Raw genomic sequence first — 19,509 nt, forward strand, 5'->3', positions numbered from 1 at the left:
CCTATTAGGGGTATTGGATTTGAATCCAGGTCTGTCAAATTTCAGGTACCATACTATGACATGCTATTTCTTAATAGAACAAAATAATTACAACCAAAATTATTTTCCTGGTGCAACCACAGCTTATCTTTTCCTAACTTGATGACACCATTACAGAAGATATCCGAGCAGGGCCTGAACCTATGTGGAAATCTTCCTCCTTTTTCTTTACCAATTACATTACTAGAGCATATACCCTACTTAGACTGGATTCTCATGAATCAATTAATAACCAATTGAGTAAAATATAAGAAATTATGTTTAAATTATAAGTTTTAAAAATAATGCATAAAGAATAAAGCAGCCACAATTAAATTAAGAATATAAACTGGAACCATAGAATTACTATAAAAGTGGCTATAAACTGAGAAGCATTCGCTCAGAATGATACCTGAAGACATTCCAAATGATACAAAGGGACTTATATTTTAAAAGGAATCAATTTCCAGGGGCACCTTGGTGGCTCAGCCAGTTGAACAGTTGACTCTTGATTTCAACTCAGCTCATGATCTCAGGATTATGGGATTGAGCCCTCATACAGGCTCCATACTCAGTAGGGAGTCTGCTTGAGATTCTCTCTCATTCTGCCTCTGTCCCTTCTCTATCTCTTTCCCTATCTCCCTTAAAGTAAATAAATAAAAATCTTTAAAAGAAATCATTCTCCAGATACTCAACTTTTATATATATTCCTTCCTAAAACTGCTCTTCTCCCATTTTTGGAACAGAAAGTCTTAACTTTCATCCATCCTTTATAGTAATGCAGGTTATGGTTAAAGGCATGGCTCTGTGGCTGGCTCTAGAGTTTCAGCACTTAACTAGCTGTGTAACCATGGGCAAGTTACTTAACCTCTGTTTATAAAAAGGGGAAAAGTAATAGTACACTGACCTCATAGATAGTTATTAGGATTAGAGAAGTTTATATATAAGTCACTTAAAACAATGCTTGGCACATAGTTAGCACTATATAATTGTCACCTATGATGTGATGATGATGATAAATGATGTAAAAACCAAATGGAGAATTAGAATCATTAGAATTCACAAAGCTTCTTTTAACCAAGGTATTATGGTAGGGCTTCCTGTCTACATTTTATGAATGTTTTATATATTATAGTTAAGAGCAATGTTTGGCATGACATATTGAGTATTCTGGCCATTTGGTGTTTTATAAATTCAGATCTAGAGTGATGACAAATTTTCTTTAATGTCCTTCCCTCCTCTATCCTTCAACTACTGTCAAAAAGGGCATTATTTTTGAGGCAGAATCTTGTAGAAGTAAAGCACAGAGAATTTTTTAAAGAAATACTGAAAGTGGTGGCATTTTATTTCAGATGATAAACTTATGGCTAAATTATCTTAGAATTTTGAAGTAAGGAAAGTGTCATGGGAACACCTATTTAACTATACTTTCTTGGAAACAAAAATAAAATTGGACTTCTAAGTGATGGAAACTGAGGCCAATTAAGCAAGATACTTTTTTTTTTTTTTTAAGATTTTATTTATTTATTCATGAGAGACAACACAGAGAGAGAGAGAGAGAGAGGCAGAGACACAGGCAGAGGGAGAAGCAGGCTCCATGCAGGGAGCCTGACGTGGGACTTGATCCCAGGTCTCCAGGATCACACCCTGGGCTGAAGGCAGCGCTAAACCGCTGAGCCACCCAGGCTGCCTGATACTTTTGATAATAAATACTAACCTTATCAGTTAGATTATGTGTCAGACATTTTCTATAACTGGGATAAATCTGCACGTCTAAGGTTTTGACAAAAAAAAGTACTCAAAGCACGTGATAAAAGCACCTTATCAAAAAACTATCTTGAGGGATCCCTGGGTGGCGCAGCGGTTTGGCGCCTGCCTTTGGCCCAGGGCGCAATCCTGGAGACCCGGGATTGAATCCCACATTGGGCTCCCGGTGCATGGAGCCTGCTTCTCCCTCTGCCTATGTCTCTGCCTCTCTCTCTCTCTCTCTGTATGACTATCATAAATAAATAATAAAAAAAAAAAAAAATTAAAAAAAAAAAAAAACAAAAACTATCTTGAACAATATTTCAATTTTCCTAACCCAGTGGTCCTCAAAGTAGAGTCCCCTGACCTGCAGTATCAGCATCTCATGAGAAATTTTTAGAAATTAAAATTCTCTAGTCCACCTGATTCAGAAATTCAGGGTATGGAGCCTAGAAATCAGTGTGTAGGGCAGCCTGGGTGGCTCAGCGGTTTGAGCACCTGTCTTCAGCCCAGGGTGTGATCTTGGAGACTCGGGATCGAGTCCCGCATCAGGCTCCCTGCATGGAGCCTGCTTCTCCCTCTGCCTGTGTCTCTGTCTCTCTCTCTGTGTCTATCATGAATAAATAAATTAAACCCACCAGCCAATTGTGATGCACCCTAAAGCTTGAGAACCACTGTGCTAATACTTCTTGACTATATCAGGTTAAACAAGGTGCACCTAAGCAAGAGTCAGCAAGTATATTTTATAGCCATATCTTGTTCATATCTTTTTCACATATTTCCAATAAAATTTAAAAATAAATATAATGACTAGGCAACAAATTCTCTTATTTCAATAAAATCAAAGAACTCAAGTTGCCAGAAGATCATTAAATATAGTTTTAATAATTTTGGATAATTCTGAAGCTCAAAGAATTTAAGTTCTACCCTTAGCTATTTATTGATGTGAACTAGATTTTCAAATTAAATCTATAAAAAGGAAAAATGGAGATAGTATTAATGTTGAACCCAGTTTCACTCTAGAAATAAAAAAATACTCATTCTGGGAATACTAGAGTAACATTTTCCAGAGAACTATCTCATTAAAAGAGATGAACTTCCAATTACTACTTTGTCATGTACTGTTGTTTTATGTACTGTTTAATTCTAAAACTTATAATGATAAAATTTTAAAAACTTAAAACTTTACAGAGTAACAGGAAATAGAAAAAGTTAAATTAACTTTTTAAAAAAAGAAACTTTTTTGAGAAAGTTAAATTAAAATACCTACATTAATAGCTGCTATTATTGATAGAGTGGTGGATATGAGTTCAAAGAGAAAGAGGCTACAATAAAATTTCTGCTATTAAGGGTTTATGTACTTTTAAAATGGATGATGGCAAATATCAATATTCCACTGGATACAGAAAGTATTTTTTATTTTAAAATGTTAATTTAATATACACAAAAGAATTATTTATTACTATTTAAATTATAATGAAAAAATTTGGATGTCAAACTAAAAGTGGGTGAAAGATTATATAAGTTTTCATAGATAGTAATGAGGGGAAGTGAGCAAAACCTTTGAAGAGGACCATTCCAAAGGTAAGTAGTATTAAACAGATAATGGGGAGGGTGGGAGGTCAAACTATAAATGATAACTAATCAAGCAATTAGAAGTTATCATTCATGATGAGCAAGTAATAAAATGCTCACCAGTTCAAAAGTGAATTTTAGGTCTTTAGAGGCTTATTCCCATATCTACCAACGAATTACTATATATATGAACAAGTCACAGATTCTCAACATTTAATTTCATCCATTTGCCAAATGAGGACCAAATCTTAGTTGGGGGGACGGTCAGTGATAAGGCAAAAATCAGTAGCTTTCATCAAAATTACCCTTAAATATTCTTCAAATGGCCCATTATATTTTAGTGTATCACTGACAAATTAGTCCCTCGCTTTGCTGAACAAGTTTCTCTCTGGCTCTCAGTTAATTTAATCTGCAATTTCTTCTTTGAGGATAGGAATATACCTCCATGACCCAGTTAACTGGCAAAAAGAACTGTTTCATTTGTCAAGGTTGAGAAAACATTACTAATTTGACTGCTGATTCCCCAAAATGGACTGGCTATTTAACATCTATTGCCTGCAGGTGAAAGTTACTGAGTAGGTTAGTAGTCAAAATTATCTATTCTTTTTCTGCTTTATTATTTATCCAATTCTATTAGGTGACACCAAGTAAGTTAAATGCACATATGATACAACTAACTCTACTATAAACTTTAGAAGGACATAGTGGAAATCCATAAAATATGTGATATATATATTACATACTTTTTGTGTGAATAGAGTAGTATATAATTGTGATACTATGAGTTAGAGTAGAGGAGAGACTGGTACCATGACTAAATGAGAGGAGAACAAATAGCTGAGAGATGTGATGGAAGTCTGAACTGGGGCATTACTGCACTGGCAATTGAAGAAGCCAAGGTATTTAGGAAGAAAGACTCAACAAGATTTGGTGATTAAATGGATGTGGTAATTAAAGATAAAAAATGAAATTTTTGAATTAAAGGTAGTGGGAGAAGTTGATGATCTAAATGTATTTTAGGCTGAAAGGAAAAAGCAGGTAAAGAAAAAGAGGTTTAAGATACAGGAATGAGACTGATATTCAGAGCACAGATTCAGAAGCTGACATCTCTGAAGACAAGGGGAAGTTGAAGGAAAATGAGTTCAGATGCTAATAAGTTTGTAAGTGAAGGGGTAACAAGTTGAAGAATTCATGCTACCTGGCTTCCATATTAATTGCAAAGTGAGAAGTAATAAGATCAACTGAGAAAAAGAGTATCCTCCATTAACACAAGGGAAGAGAAATATTTTGGGAATGGTGGGAGGTGGAAAGCAGATGAGGTGAAAGACGGATTGTTTTGTTAAGACAAATGAAGGCAGAGAAAGCACTCCCAAAAAGGTGGACAGTGCTAAAATATAAAAAGGACAATTCAAAACAAGCCAGGAAAAAGAAGTCCAAGGACTGAAGAGAATGCTCATTATTAGACAGCTATGATTTGTAATTAAAGACATTTGAGTTAAATAGAATTATCCAAGAGACCCTAAGAAAGGTGCACAAGTGCAGGTACACATGCTTATAAATGTGTCATGTGTGTACACATGCACGTGTGTCTGATTCAAAGCTCTGATTCTATGGATTTGGTTCAGGTATTAGGAGGTATTATATTTATGTACTTGGATACCAGCTGGGAGAATTATAAGGTTATGTATGATTAACTTACTCTTGGCATACCAACTTCCAATGACAAAATCACAAATAAGAAGTCCACTGGGGTACTTCATATTGTTCTCACAACTGTAAATATCTAATCCCTCACATTCTTCTAAATGTCTTTTTAAAAAAAATCTATTATGCTATTCTTCCTTTGTGCTCACTTTGGTCCTACTGCTCCTAGAATCTAAGAAATTGAAGCTCACACTTAAGTTCTGTTTTAGCCTATTCCATTATGTAATATCAGCTCCCTGTACTGTATATTCACGTCTTATACACCCATAACCATACTGAAAACATTATGTAAAAACACTAACCTGGGGCAGATGCTACATGGGTCTGGGTTTGGACTTGCTCTACAGCTTGTGGCCTAATTTCAGATAAAACTTGATGACTGGAACTTGGATGTTCGACGAGTTTTACTGCAGCTAGTGCGTCAGGGCCAAACATTTGAATATCCATAGAAACCAAACACACTAACATATCTAAAATAAATTAAAAACCAATAGTTATTAATGATATTATCAAACAATGACATCACTGAAAAACACATGCCATACACAATAGCTGCTTCTCAAATGCCAGTCTATGAATCACTGTACATCAGAATTATCTGTAAATCTTTAAAAAAAAAGATTTTTAGGCTCAATCTCTGAAGACTGATTTAGTAGCTCTGGGATCGGGATTAGGTATCTTTATTTTTGAAAAGTTTCCCAACTGATTCTGATGTGTAGTTAGATTTAGGAACCATTGATATGGAAAGTGACATCTTAATTTCTCAAGAATAATTTCAAGCCAAATCTCTATTAACTCTGGGTTTAGTATTTATATCAAAGACAGAAATCATTTTAATAAATGAGTAAATGTTAACATGACCTACTTTCACAATTGTGTTTAAAACTGATAAGCCACTAAAGAGGTAGTAATTTAAGAATAGTACCATTACCAGCAACTTCTACAAACACAAGGAAACTTTTTCACTCAGCTTCAGTTTCTTAATAGTAGCAGCTGACCATTTGAAACAGAAAGACCTGCTCCTCAGAGTGATAGCAGTCTTATTGGGGTTGTTTGGTTGAATTTGATAAGTAATAACAGAAATACAGAAAGGAATAGGAATTATTGATAGCCACATATACCCTGGTCTCTAAATGACAGAGCTTCTTGCTAATCTAAAACACGAAGGAAGAATAACACAAACAAGTGTGTCTGAATGCGTAAGGACTCCTCAAAATAAACAGTAAACCCCAAATATCAATTGTAATTTAGTACAGCACCCCATTAAATACTTTTATCTTCAATAAAGGAAGAAAGATTTCTTTGGTTTAGTCTTACCTATGCTCTTTTCTACTTTTGCAATTTTTGTGCAAGCAACATCTCCCATTTCTGTGAGCATATATAGCACCTCAAGTGTTGAGATCACAAGCAGCACATCAGGTAAAGTGAGATGACAAATGATCTCTCTATATGAGTCTTGATCGACATATTCACAAATCAAAACACCATTATCTTCTGCTTTGCAAAGATTTCCCAAAATTTCCATGCCTGAAAAGTATATGTACACAAACATGAATTTATTTTTTAACAGATAAGAAATCTGTGCATGTTATACACAGAAAATTAAGTAAGCACTTACCCCTCATCTTTAAAAATCTATCCCTTGACATTAGGCATTTTGTAACAGTATGAAACATCAGATGAGTAGTTTTAAAATCGACAGGGTCCAATAGAAGCTGGAAAAAAGAAAAGACACTATTGTTGAGGTAGCCCTCTTCAGTGTTGTATACTTCAAATTTAATAAAAATTAATAGAACAGTGTTGCCTATGTTTTAAAAATGGTAATTACTGTGGGAATAGCCATCACTAAATCTAGAGCATCACTTCAAATATTTCTTCCAAAAAAGCATGTCAAACTATACCACTTTAGGCAAAATTGTATGTAAGCCTACATTTCATATCCTGTAAGTATAGCAAATATAATAATGCTACATACTAAAATTTTAAAGTAAATATCATTGCTAACTATCAAAACTGTCTTAAGTTACTATCACATACTTACCTCAGCTGCAATATTTCCTAATGTGTCAAGGCCTAATTGCCTTAGAGAAATAAAATGACTATGTGCAGAAAGTAACAGGAAACGAAGACAGGTACGATTAGCTGCCAAGAGCTTAACATTGCCCTCCTCAAAGGAAAGATTTCGCAAAATCACTGCAATCTGAAGTACCCGTTGTCCTTCAATATCATTAATGCCCAGCTTTCGAGGTGGATGAAATAAAGATTCCCAAATCCATTCTCCTGATGTACCTTCTATAACAGAAAACACATATTTTATTTAAATTGATAATTCATTTATTATTGTAGATATTTCAAAGTTATTTAAATTGTTCTTATTGCCTTACCATGAGACTTGTTTCTGTCAGAAATGAGGTCACGTACTTCATTGTCATCAACAATGTCTTTCCAAAACTGTAATTAAGAAATTATTATACTAAAGTCTGATATTTGAAACAACTATTCTATTACTTTAAAAATAGTCAAATACACTAAAAAATTTCCATTATATACTTATTTATTTTTAAAGAGGGAGAGAAAGGGGGGTGGGGAGGGCAAGAGGGAGAGATTTTTTTCTTTTTTTTTAAAGACAAGGGAAGAGTAAAAGGGGAAGGGGCAGACAGGGAGAGAGAGAACCTTAAGCAGACTCCAAGCCCAGCATGGAGCCTTACATGTGGCTCCTTCTCACAACTCTAAGATAATGACCTGAGCTGAAATCAAGAGTTTGACACTTAACGAGCCACACAGAGGTCCCTAAATTTGTACTTAAAAAAAATCCATACAGACATCATTATGTGCTATATATTTAATTACTGGACATAAATATGAGAATGGCCAGAAAAAGTATTCAAAGAGATTGGGCAAAGAATTTTTTTAAAAGGTTCAAAGATGTTAACCTAGAGATTGAAGAAGCACTCCAAACAATTAAGAAAGATAAAGATGTGTAAGAACATCAAAATAAAATAATAAAATTCCTGAAAAGCAAAGACAAAAAAGAACCCCAACTAGAATGCAAAGGCAGAAAAAGAACAGATAATATTAAAAAGGACAACAACTAAACTGATAGCAGACTTTCTAAAAAAATAAAATAGAATAATAGAAACCATAAGACAATGGGACATTTTCTAAGTGATGGAAGAATATATCTCCTAAACTAAAATCTTTAAACAGTGAAACTGCCCTTTAAAAATGAAAACTGGCAAAGGAAAACTGAGACAACTCATCTACAAAACAGCACTAAGGAAAAATACATGAAAAGGTAGATGTGGTTTAAATCAAAATAAATAATAAATGAATAAAATACTAAAAACAATGTCTTATGAGGTAAAAATATGCATAAAATTAAAATCTAAGAAAAAAAAGCCTGGAAGACTTTTTTTCTCAGGCCATAATGGAGTAACTGGTACTTCAGCAGTCATCTTCCTATCAAAACCAATATGTATAAAACAACTGTTTTCAGAGATTGGACAACATAGCAATGCAAAACTTTAATTGCTGGAATATGGAAAACAAATGAAGTGAGTTCAATCACTTCCTTATAGTTTTATAGGACACTCTATACAGCACAGGGACAATAAATCCAAGAGATCATAGCAATTTCTAAGCTGAGGAAGCTGATCAGAGTTCAGCAAGGACAACAGAACTAGAATTTGAGAGCAAATTTGCTAGAAAGAGGAGTCATGAAGAAAAAGAACTCAACTAATCTGCACAAGAATGCTTTGAACTGATTGCTGAGTACTAAAACTACACATATGATGGCTAAAATCCAAAACACCAAGCAAAAAATGGAGAAAACTAATGAAGAGCTATAACTGAACAACTCACAAAATAGAGAAAATTCATTAAATACCCTGCTAATTCAGGAGAAATCCAAACAAAGCCATACCTTAGGTGTAGGAATAAACTGGTGCTAAAGGCTAATCTATCTCAAAAAAAAAAAAAAAAAAAGAAATGAAAAGAAAGAAAAAAATGGCTAATCTATCTGAATCACAGCAAAGCTTTAAAACAATCTTCTAAAAGATACGTCACAATCCATATGTCAATTAAAAACACGCCAGAAAAAAGTTCTACATTCTTAAAAGTCACCAAAATCCAAACACTCAATAATGTCACATTCCCAATATGCATATCTAATAGAAAAATTACTTCATGTACAAAGAAAGTAGGAAACATGACCCATAACTAAGACAAAAATAGTTTCAACAAAAACAGACTCAAGATGGAATTACCAAAGCTTTAAAAACATTTTTAATACAATTTTTATTTTTTTATTAAATATGGGCAAAGATTTAAAAGAAAGTATAAGCATAATTAGGAGAAAAATGGGAAGATATGGGAGAGAATCAAATAGAATTGCTAGAGCTGAAAAACATAGTACCTAAAATTTAAAAATATGACTAGAAGCGCTTAACAGGATAAGAGAAAATGAAAACAATAGAAACTATCCATGAGGTACACAGAAAAAAGGTCTAAAAACAATGAACAGAACTTTTGTAGCCTGTGGGACAATATATGGTCTAACATTTGGATAAACATAGTCTCAGAAAAATAGGAGAAGAAAGAAAAAATCTGAATAATTGCCAAAATATTCCAAATTTCATGAAAAATACAAAAGATCTAACTAAGTCCCAAGTAAGAAACATGAAGAAAACATCAACAAAACACATCCCGACCAAAATAAAAATCAATGATTGAGAGCACTTTGAAAGCAGTCAGAGAAAAAAGATCACACAAGACAATAAGATTAAAACTGACTTGTCAGGAAAAATGCAAATGAGATGCCAATGAAACTTTACCTTAAAACTGCTCAGATGATAGTTTACAAGCACAATTTTATATCCAGCAAAAATACCTTTCAAACATAAAGGCAAAATATAATTTTCAGGAAAATAAAAGCCAAGAACCTAAATTCAACCACATCAATAATTTCATGAAGTATAATTGGCCTGAATACACTGAGGAGAAGGAAGAAATTGCACAAAAAGCAAATTACAGGAAAGGAGGAGGCAAGATCCAACTATAAGCTATCTTTAAGAAACTGTATGTAAAACTACAGATGAAAAGGGCCTAGTCAGTTAGGGATCTGACTCTTGTTTCTAGGTCAGGTTGCCGTCTCAGGGTCATGAAATCAAGCCCTGCATCAAGGAATCTGCTTGGGATTCCTTCTTCCTCTCCTGCTCTTTCTCTCTCTCTCAAATAAATAAATCTTTAAAAAAACCCAAAAAACAACAACAAAAAACAGATGAAATGTATAAGGAAGAAAAAGATATACCATAAAAATATTAATCATAAGAAAGCTGCTGTAGAAACACCTGGGTGGCTCAGTCAGTTAAGCATCTGCCTTCAGCTCAGGTCATGATCCCAGGATCAAGTCCCAGGTTGGGCTCCCTGCTCAGCGGGGAGTCTTGCTTCTCCCTCTCCCTCTGCCCTGCTTGTTCTCTCTCTCTCTCTCAAATAAAATCTTAAATAAGGAAAGGAAGGAAGAAAAAAAGAGAGAAAGAAAGCTGTTGTAGATAAATTACACCAGTGAAGAGACTTCAGGAGATGGCATATTACTAGAGGTCAGAGGAATATTATGTAATGATAAATAAAAGTTATCAAGAAAATGTAATAATCTTAAGTATATAGGCAACACAGGTTCAAAATACACAAACACTGACAGAACTAAAAGAAGATATAAACCTTAATACTGTTGATGATTTTAACACTTGCCTCTCAGGAAATTATAGAGTAATTATACAGAAAAGCATAATGATACAAAAATCTTGAACACTGTCGAATACTTTAACTTGTTATTAATAAACCTTCATACAACAAGAGTAGAGAATACATTGTTTTCGAGTGTGCATGAAACATTCACTAAGACCATATGATAAGCCATAAAACAAGTCTTTATAAGTTTAAAGGATCTTATCTGGGGTGCCAGGGTGGCTCTTGCTAAAGTCATGATCTAGAGATCATGGGACTGAGTCCCATGTAAGGTCTGCAGTCTGTGGGAGGCTGCTTAAAAATTCTCTCCCTCTGCTCCCTGTTCCCAGCCCTCTTCATGTATGCACACTAAATAAATAAATAAATAAATAAATAAATAAATAAATAAATAACATATAGATTATGTTCTTGGACAACAATGGTGTGATTAAAAAATGAATCAACAATAGTACTAATAGTAAAAGCTACTTTGAAAAAAAAATTAAATGGCATACTTCTATATTAGCCATAAATCAGAGAACAAATCATGAGACATGAGAAAATTCCTTGAAAATTCCTTGAAATGATAATGAAAACTCAACATTAGAAAATTTGTGGGATACAACTCAAGCAGTGTATAGAAGGAATTTATAGCTTTATATACTGACATTAAACAAGAAGGAAAGTTTAAAACCAATGTTCTAAGATTCTGTTTTAAGAAGTCTGAAAAAGAGCAAAGTAATGCGTAACAAGTACAGTAAATACAAATCAAAAGTGAGTAAATGGAGATGAGAGTTGTTCTAATGTCCCTGCATTATCTAAAAAGTGGTGAAAGTACGAATTTGCTAAATTAGTAAAAGTTAAAATTATAATCTCTAGTGTAACCACTAAGAGAACAGAAAAAGTGTATAAATATCAAACTAATATTAGGCAGAATAAACAATAATCAGTTAAATCAATTTTTTAAAAAAAGGTAAGAAAGGAGGAAGGGAAGAAAACAAAACCAAAAAGGTAAAGACATATAGAAACCAATTCAAGGCACTGCACATTTAAACACAATTATATCAAAATTTAATAAATGCACTATTTTTTTAAGGTTTTTTTTTTTTTTTTTTTTTTTTTTTTTTTAATTTTGAGAAAGAGAGAGCATGAGTAAGGAGGATAGGGAGAAGCAAGCTCCCTGCTGGGGAGGGAGCCCAACTAAATGCACTAATTTATTAAAACAAAGTTTTTCACAATGGAATAAAAAGCCCAAACATATGTTGTTAATTAAAAATAGGCACAAAAAACATTTAAAATACAAGGATAAGAAAGGTTCAAAGCAAAATAGGAGCCATATAAACCAAAAACAAATGGAAGATGGTATTATGTTGATATAAAAACATCAACAAAAAAGTAGACTTAAAGGTAAAAAGGATACTTACATGTTCAACTGACCAGAAAGGTTTAACATCTATAATGTACAATACATATCAGTATTGAAATATAAACAGAACTATATGAAAACTCATCTCCACAATCACACTGGGTGTTAACATACCTCTTTCCATAAATGAAGGAAAAAATGGACAAAAAAGCCAGTACTGACATGTAAATATGAATACCATGATTAACCATGTTGTCCTGACACACAGAAATTTACACCCAACAACTTCGAAATATATTTCATCTTCAAATACAAAGTGTTTATAAAATCTCATCAGTGCTAGGCTATGAAATAGATAAAAGTGAAAATATTTCAAAAGTTTAAGATTATACAGAGTTTATTATTTCTGCATAGTGAAATTCAGTTAGATATTAGTAAGAAAAAGAAAACTGGAAAAAGTTTGCATGTTTTTTGGATATTAAGAAACTTCCTTTCAGGGGAAAATATTTGCAAATGACACATCTGATAAAATCCAAAATATATAAAGAAATTATAAAACTCAATACCCCAAAATAAATAATCTAATTAAAAGTGGGCAGAAGATATGAACAGACATTTTTCCAAAGAAGACATACAGATGGCCAAAAGTGACATGAAAAAATGCTCAACATCACTCATCATCAGAGAATACAAATCAAAACTACAAGAAATATCACCTCACACCTGTCAGAATGGCTAAAATCAACAGAAGAAGAACAGGTGTTGGTAAGGATGTAGCAAAAGGGGAACCCTCTTGCATTGCTGGTGGGTATTCAAACTGGTATAGTCACTTTGGAAAACTCTGGAGGTTCCTCAAAACATTAAAAATAGAACTACCCTAGGATCCAGCAATCCTAACTACCAGGTATTTACCCAAAGAATACAAAAATATTCATTCAAAGGAATACATGCACTCTGATGTTTATTTATAACAGCATGATCCACAATAGCCAAATTATGGAAACAGCCCAAGTGTACATCAACTGATGAATGGATAAAGAAGAGTGGTGTATATATCTATCTATATTTATATCCACATCTCTATATGTGTAGATTATATACATATAAAATATTATTCAACCAAAAAATGAATGGAATCTTGCCATTTGTAATGACCTGGATAGAGCTAGTAAGACAGAGAAAGATGAATATCATATGATTTCACTCATATGTGAATTTAAGAAAGAAAACAAATAAGCAAAAGGGGAAAAAAGAGAGAGAGAAGCAAATCAAGAAACAGACTCTTAACTATAGGGAACAAACTGATGGTTACCAGAGGGAAGGTGTGTGGGTGTATGGGTGAAATAGGTAATGGAGATTAAGGAGCACACTTGCTGTGATTAGCAAAGATTTTTGTATGGAAATTAATACTGCACTACACATTAACTGGAATTAAAAAAAAAAACAAGAACAAAAAAAGAAACTTGCTTTGAAAATAATCCATGAATTAAAAAATAAAAAAACAAAAACAAAAAAAGAAACTTTCTTTGAAAATAATCCATGTATCAAAAGGATTTCATAATGGAAATTATGAGATAATTTAAGTGGAGTTTTAATGAAAACATGAAAAGCAGAACTGGGAGAATAAAATTAAATGTGCTTAGAAAGAATTTCATGGCTTTAAATATATGTATTAAAATGTACGTATCGAAAAAATAAAAAACAAAAATCAAATCTAAGCACCAGCCCAAGAGATTAAAAATAGTGCAATATATTAAATCCAAAGAATATAGCATATAAGAAATATATAAAGAGCAGAAATTAATGAAAACATGCAAGAGGTGATCTAGTCATCTTCAACATATTTGTGTCTTCTAGATTTCAAGTGATTAGTGATTATACTGACAACCCCCAATCCCCACTGTGATTGTGTAATATACAATACATGCATCTTATTCTTTAATCACCACTTTTCTAGAGTTAAGGAAATTATTTGCCTAACTACAACCAAGAGGCTTGGCTTTTAATAGGTGGGGATGAGGACAGAATATAGGATTTTGGGTGTACTTGTGAAGTGGGGAATTAATATGCAAGTCCACATCATGGTGAGAAATTGGAAGGTCTAATATCCTCAAATAAAGGGAGCTAAAGGGGTTGACTACTTGAGTTTGAGTGAAAAACAATCTCTAAAATATTTCATCATTAGCCTGATCCACAACCCCATGGGTTTGGTTTTATTCTTAAAATCATCAGAGAATCTCTAATAACAAAATTAATATAAAGTCATTCTGACCACTATTTCTTTTTAGGTGACTGGCAAATGCAAACAAGAAGTGAAGAAATGAGCATCCAATCTATAAAAAAATCCCACAGAGGGGTACCTGGGTGGCTCAGTCAGTTAAGTGTCTGCCTTTGGCTTAGGTCATGATCTCAGCATCCTGGGATAAGCCCTGCATCAGGCTCCCTGCTCAGTGGGTAGTCTGCTTCTCCCTCCCCCTCCACCCCTGAACCCTTTGTTCCTGTACTCTCTCTCCATCTCAAATAAGTAAAAATAAAATCTTAAAAAAAAAAAAAATCCCACAGAGGAGTTTGCTAAAATTTATAAATCAACATTATAAAACACAAAGGAATAATCCATGAGTCAGAGTGACTACAATTAGACTTGCAAGAGGCTTACATATCAGAATTGTCAGATGTGTATGTGTTTTTGTCCACACACATTTAATTTTTGACTTATATTTTATATATTTATACATATTTACATTTCTATATTATATATTTATACAAAATTTTCATATTAATAAAGTATATTTAAAATATATCTTCTTTGAATTATTAAAAGCATAAAAGATCAAAATGGTAAATTTGAAAAAATACAAAGAGAAGGCCTAGAAATTAAAAGTAAAACACAGCTTCTTTCCGTGCCGATAGCGCTCTCGCAAAGATGGTGAATGTTCTAAAATCCGCCGGACTTTCTGCAAGAAATGTGGTAAGCACCAACCCCACAAAGTGACACAGTACAAGAAAGGCAAAGATTCTCTTTATGCCCAGGGAAAGCGGCATTATGACAGGAAGCAGAGTGGCTATGGTGGGCAGACTAAGCCGATCTTCCAGAAAAAGGCTAAAACTACAAAGAAGATTGTGCTGAGGCTTGAATGTGTTGAGCCCAACTGCAGATCTAAGAGAAGAGAATGCTGGCTATTAAGAGATGCAAGTATTTTGAGCTGGGAGGAAATAAGAAGAGAAAGGACCAAGCGATCCAGTTCTAAATTTCATATTTTGTTTTGAAGACAATAAAATCTTGATGTCATGTTAAAAAATAAATAAAAGTAAAACACAAATAAAATTTAACAAATGAATCAAGTGAAATATTAGACACAACTAAAGAGTGATTAAGTGAACTGATAACAAACCTAAGAAAATTAGCTAGAATACTGCTCAGAATCTAGGTATTCTCAGATTTATTGCTTTTGTTACAGATTTATTATTTTCAGAAATCAATGTATAATGAAAACAGAATTTCATCTGTTAGGTATTTTAAAATATTTTTTTACTCAGTCGCAACTCTTAAATAGGTATCTTTATGTATTATACTAAAGATTAAAGTATAAGTAGCATGTATAAGATGAGCAATCATTGATCCTTGGCCCTTGGCAATATGTAATTCAATGGTTTAATATTTTATAAGTTACCTTAACAAAATCTCTATCAGTCTTCTCTTTCCATTCTTCACCAAATACAGTAGAAAAGGATCCTAAAGCTAAAAGAATAAATAATATATTCAGTAAAATGAAATTATTCTTTTACTTAATTCCTTAATAGATGCATGTGGAAAAAAACAGTAAAAAAACACTTAAGTATCTTCTTTGTTAAAAACTATTTCATAGTACATGATACAGTCATGATAACCTCTTCTGAGACAGCTTTTTAAATTACAGAATTCAAAGAAACTTGTCTTTCTATAAAACTATAGAACTTATCTTTATAATATTTATACAACCAAGAAAGGAAATGAAGAGTTCTTTAAAAGTTACTCTACATTAGGTTTCATTTGCAGATAAGAAAAATATCAAAAAGTCAAACTAATGCTAATGCTATCAGGTTGCCAGATTTTTAAAATCTTAAATCTTTATGTTAATTTCAAAAATAATTGCCTAATACATATTTCAAATAATTAGTGCAAGGCATTGTTTGGAAATAATTCCCACAAATGAAACCTCCCTTAAGAAACATACTCAGGCCTATAGCTTCTTTACATTTGTTTTAGAAGAAAAATCAAATCATTCAATTCAAAACCTTAATAATACCCTACTCCCCCAACCCCCTACAACAAAGATTAAGGCATATAAGTACATGTTACATCATTTTTTCTCCTTTATGCTGCCGGCTGGTACTGTCAGTTTATGGGACCAGACAATAAAGTAGTACGATACAAATGTCTTAAACTGTGATACATAACCAACCATCTGCCTTTAAAAATTAGGGAAGTGCTTTCATCAACTATGATATTAATTCTGTAATGAAAGCTACTTCTTTCAGAAAACTATACAGTGGTAATTGTTAATAGAAAAACTAGTTTTGTGAAAAGAATTCTTTAAAAAACAAAAGTAAGCCTCCTTAATGGATGTGTTGTGATTAACCTAACAAATGGATATATTTTCAGTTGTAGGTTCACTGAATCTTTATAATCTTATTATGCCTTTAGGTACAGACCTAATATTTCCTTAATATTAAGTATGATAAAGTTTACGAAGTATTTAGGTTAGAATAAGAATTTTCATTGAAAAACACACTAAAAAGAGTGAGGAGTAAATGTTAACATAAATTAAGTTTATCAATGAATTTTAATACTGATAAGAGGGTCATGAGGAAATGATAAAATAGATGTGAAAGTTTTTAATAAACTATTATGTCCTAAAGAAGAATTTCATAAAATATCACACTTACATATAAGTAGCAGCTTAATTAGAAAAATGAAGCCCACATACCACTAAAGAGAAACAAGGATTTGTTTGTCCTGAAAAAAACCTTATAAAGAAAAACTTCACTGGGAAAAGAATACTGGATGGAAATATAAAATGGAAAAATAAAATTTTTTTGTTAAATAGAATTTTTATTATACTTCTTCATACACACAAAAAATATAAACATTCCACACTTTCTAAAGGAAGTGTCATCTACTTTTATCTCTTATTAAAATTCTATACTCTAAGAAATAAATCAAAACCTCTCAAAAGCCTAACCAAATCAAATATATTGATAATCCTCAAAGTCAAAGTATTTATTTTCCTAATGCAAATCACGGTTTTAAGTATAGTGTCTTCATAAAATCCCTATGTACTCTGGAACTCTGGAACTCTTAAACTTCTGACTACTGGAATGATAGTAATATTCCTTAAATATCATTTGCTAGATTATTAGTTTTAGATTGCTACAATGAATAATGATTTAGGTTTTTAGATAAATAGAAGTGACTAAAAAATGCAGAAAGATCAACTAGGTCTGAAGAATGTCATGCCTTAGAGCAAAATTTGCTAAGAAAACTTTTACCATATATATATATACATATATACACACACATAAACACATATATGTATATACACACACATATATATAGTAGCATGTATATACATATATATATACACACACACACATATATAATCCTTATTCAAGGACTACTAAAATTGTTCTGGTTTGAGAATTATTTTTCTAAAAACTTCATTTTAAGGTTTCTAAATGTGAAAAATTTTAACTTTATTCTGTATTAAATGCTAAAAGATGTTCTTAAAAGATCAAAACATTAGGAACCACAGAACATGAAGGTGAGACAAATCTACCAAATTTAGATCTCCAAAGTTATGATATAAACTGAGAAGTAAAGTACTTTGTTCCTCCCTCATGTAACCAATGAGACTTTCAGGCAGGGTGAGAAACTAATTTCACTTTTGTTTAAACATTTCAAAATTGTCTTCATACAACCGAAGTACCTGTCAAATTCTAAGGAATCCTACTTAGACAGTCCCAAATAAAATTATGTTTGAAAAGTATACTACTTGACCCAAATCAAATTGCAGAAAAATGAACTCATTTGCAAACATGTTGCTATTTAAAGATAAAAACAATGGTCATAAATCTATAAAATATAAGAAATTTTCTCTCAAACTGTCTCTACTGTGCTATACAGTTTCTATATGACAAAATAATTTCAATATGTCATTACCTTATCTTTCCTCCCCCCAATATATCTGAATTGTTGGGAAGACATTATGGTAGTTTTGTCTTGAACTGCTGAATCTTTTCCCCAGGGGATAAAAATTAAATACCTCTTTCCTTGTGACTATGTACACTTAGAATTTGCTTTTGATTCATGTAGTCTAGGAATTACCCCCATGCCTTATCCTTTAATAATATATACTTCTGGAATAAAGAAGTTACAATGGCATTGGAATAGAAGGAGGGATGATTATTAGCAAGAAAAAACTGTATATCAATAACATTCAGCTAATATATTTTCTACATGTTCTCAAAACATATTTTCTAAATCCCTTTTAAACTACAATGAGAGAAATGAGCAATTTAGTCTTAGTAACCTAGATTTAATGAGAGAATGTCACAGAAAATAAAGAATTTGACTTATATAAAAATCTTCTTGGCAAATACTACAAGTAAAATGGACATGATATATTTGAAAACTCTTATTTAGGTAGCAAATTTTTAAATGCATTTACTTAAACTGTTTAATTAAAAATTATAATCACACACTAGAAAAAAAAAAAAAAAAAAACAATTTCTTCCAGGCCCTAATTTTCTCTATCAGGATATTTTATCAAACAATCTTCTAACATCAAGAAACCCATATAACTACTGTAAGAAAAATCCAAGATTTTTATTTCCAAAGTTCTAGTGAGATCATTACTATTCAAAAATATGTAAGGTTTTAAAAAAACCCAAACATTCATTGTCTTAAATAACACATTAATATAATAAAAGCAAATAAAGAATGCTATTATACCAATAAAAGGAATTTTTCTTCTTAAAAATCTTTTTTTAAAAATCCCTAACACCTTTATAGAATGATCACACAATAGGTTCAGTTTAAAACTTACTGTCATCAAACACCCCAGCATTAGCAAGTAATAAAGTGATGATTTTAGGGTCTTTTTCAAGTTGCATGACGTGCTTGCTTTCATTCGATAGAAGAGTGCATACATTAATAGCAAAGTCCACTTCATTTGGGAGTCCAGATAACAGTGAAAGCACCAATTTATTATAATCATTTGGCGAATTGAAGTCCATAGATAGCCCATAACTTTGACGCAGATAATCTAAGATAAAAATAAAAACACCTGAAGTATATCAAGGATTAAAAAACATTATGGTTAATATCTTACAATTAC

At 32.2% G+C, this 19,509-nt stretch overlaps 1 protein-coding gene and 1 pseudogene across 2 annotated transcripts in view; one reads left to right on the forward strand and one right to left on the reverse strand.

The window, feature by feature from the left end:
• Positions 1–19,509, reverse strand: part of ARID2 (AT-rich interaction domain 2) — a 168,815-nt gene that overhangs the window by 57,048 nt on the left and 92,258 nt on the right. For both annotated transcript variants that reach the window (XM_025477357.3, XM_025477356.3), the window contains exons 5-11: positions 19,219–19,437; positions 15,805–15,872; positions 7,428–7,494; positions 7,085–7,335; positions 6,662–6,758; positions 6,361–6,570; positions 5,346–5,513 (exon numbers count right to left, since the gene is read on the reverse strand). In XM_025477357.3, coding sequence (XP_025333142.1) covers positions 5,346–5,513; positions 6,361–6,570; positions 6,662–6,758; positions 7,085–7,335; positions 7,428–7,494; positions 15,805–15,872; positions 19,219–19,437 — 1,080 coding nt within the window. The remainder of the gene's footprint in view (positions 1–5,345; positions 5,514–6,360; positions 6,571–6,661; positions 6,759–7,084; positions 7,336–7,427; positions 7,495–15,804; positions 15,873–19,218; positions 19,438–19,509) is intronic.
• LOC112678336 (60S ribosomal protein L36a-like) lies at positions 13,468–15,381 on the forward strand (annotated as a pseudogene).

This window comes from Canis lupus, chromosome 27 (genome assembly GCF_003254725.2).
Source record: "Canis lupus dingo isolate Sandy chromosome 27, ASM325472v2, whole genome shotgun sequence".
Lineage (NCBI taxonomy): Eukaryota > Metazoa > Chordata > Mammalia > Carnivora > Canidae > Canis > Canis lupus.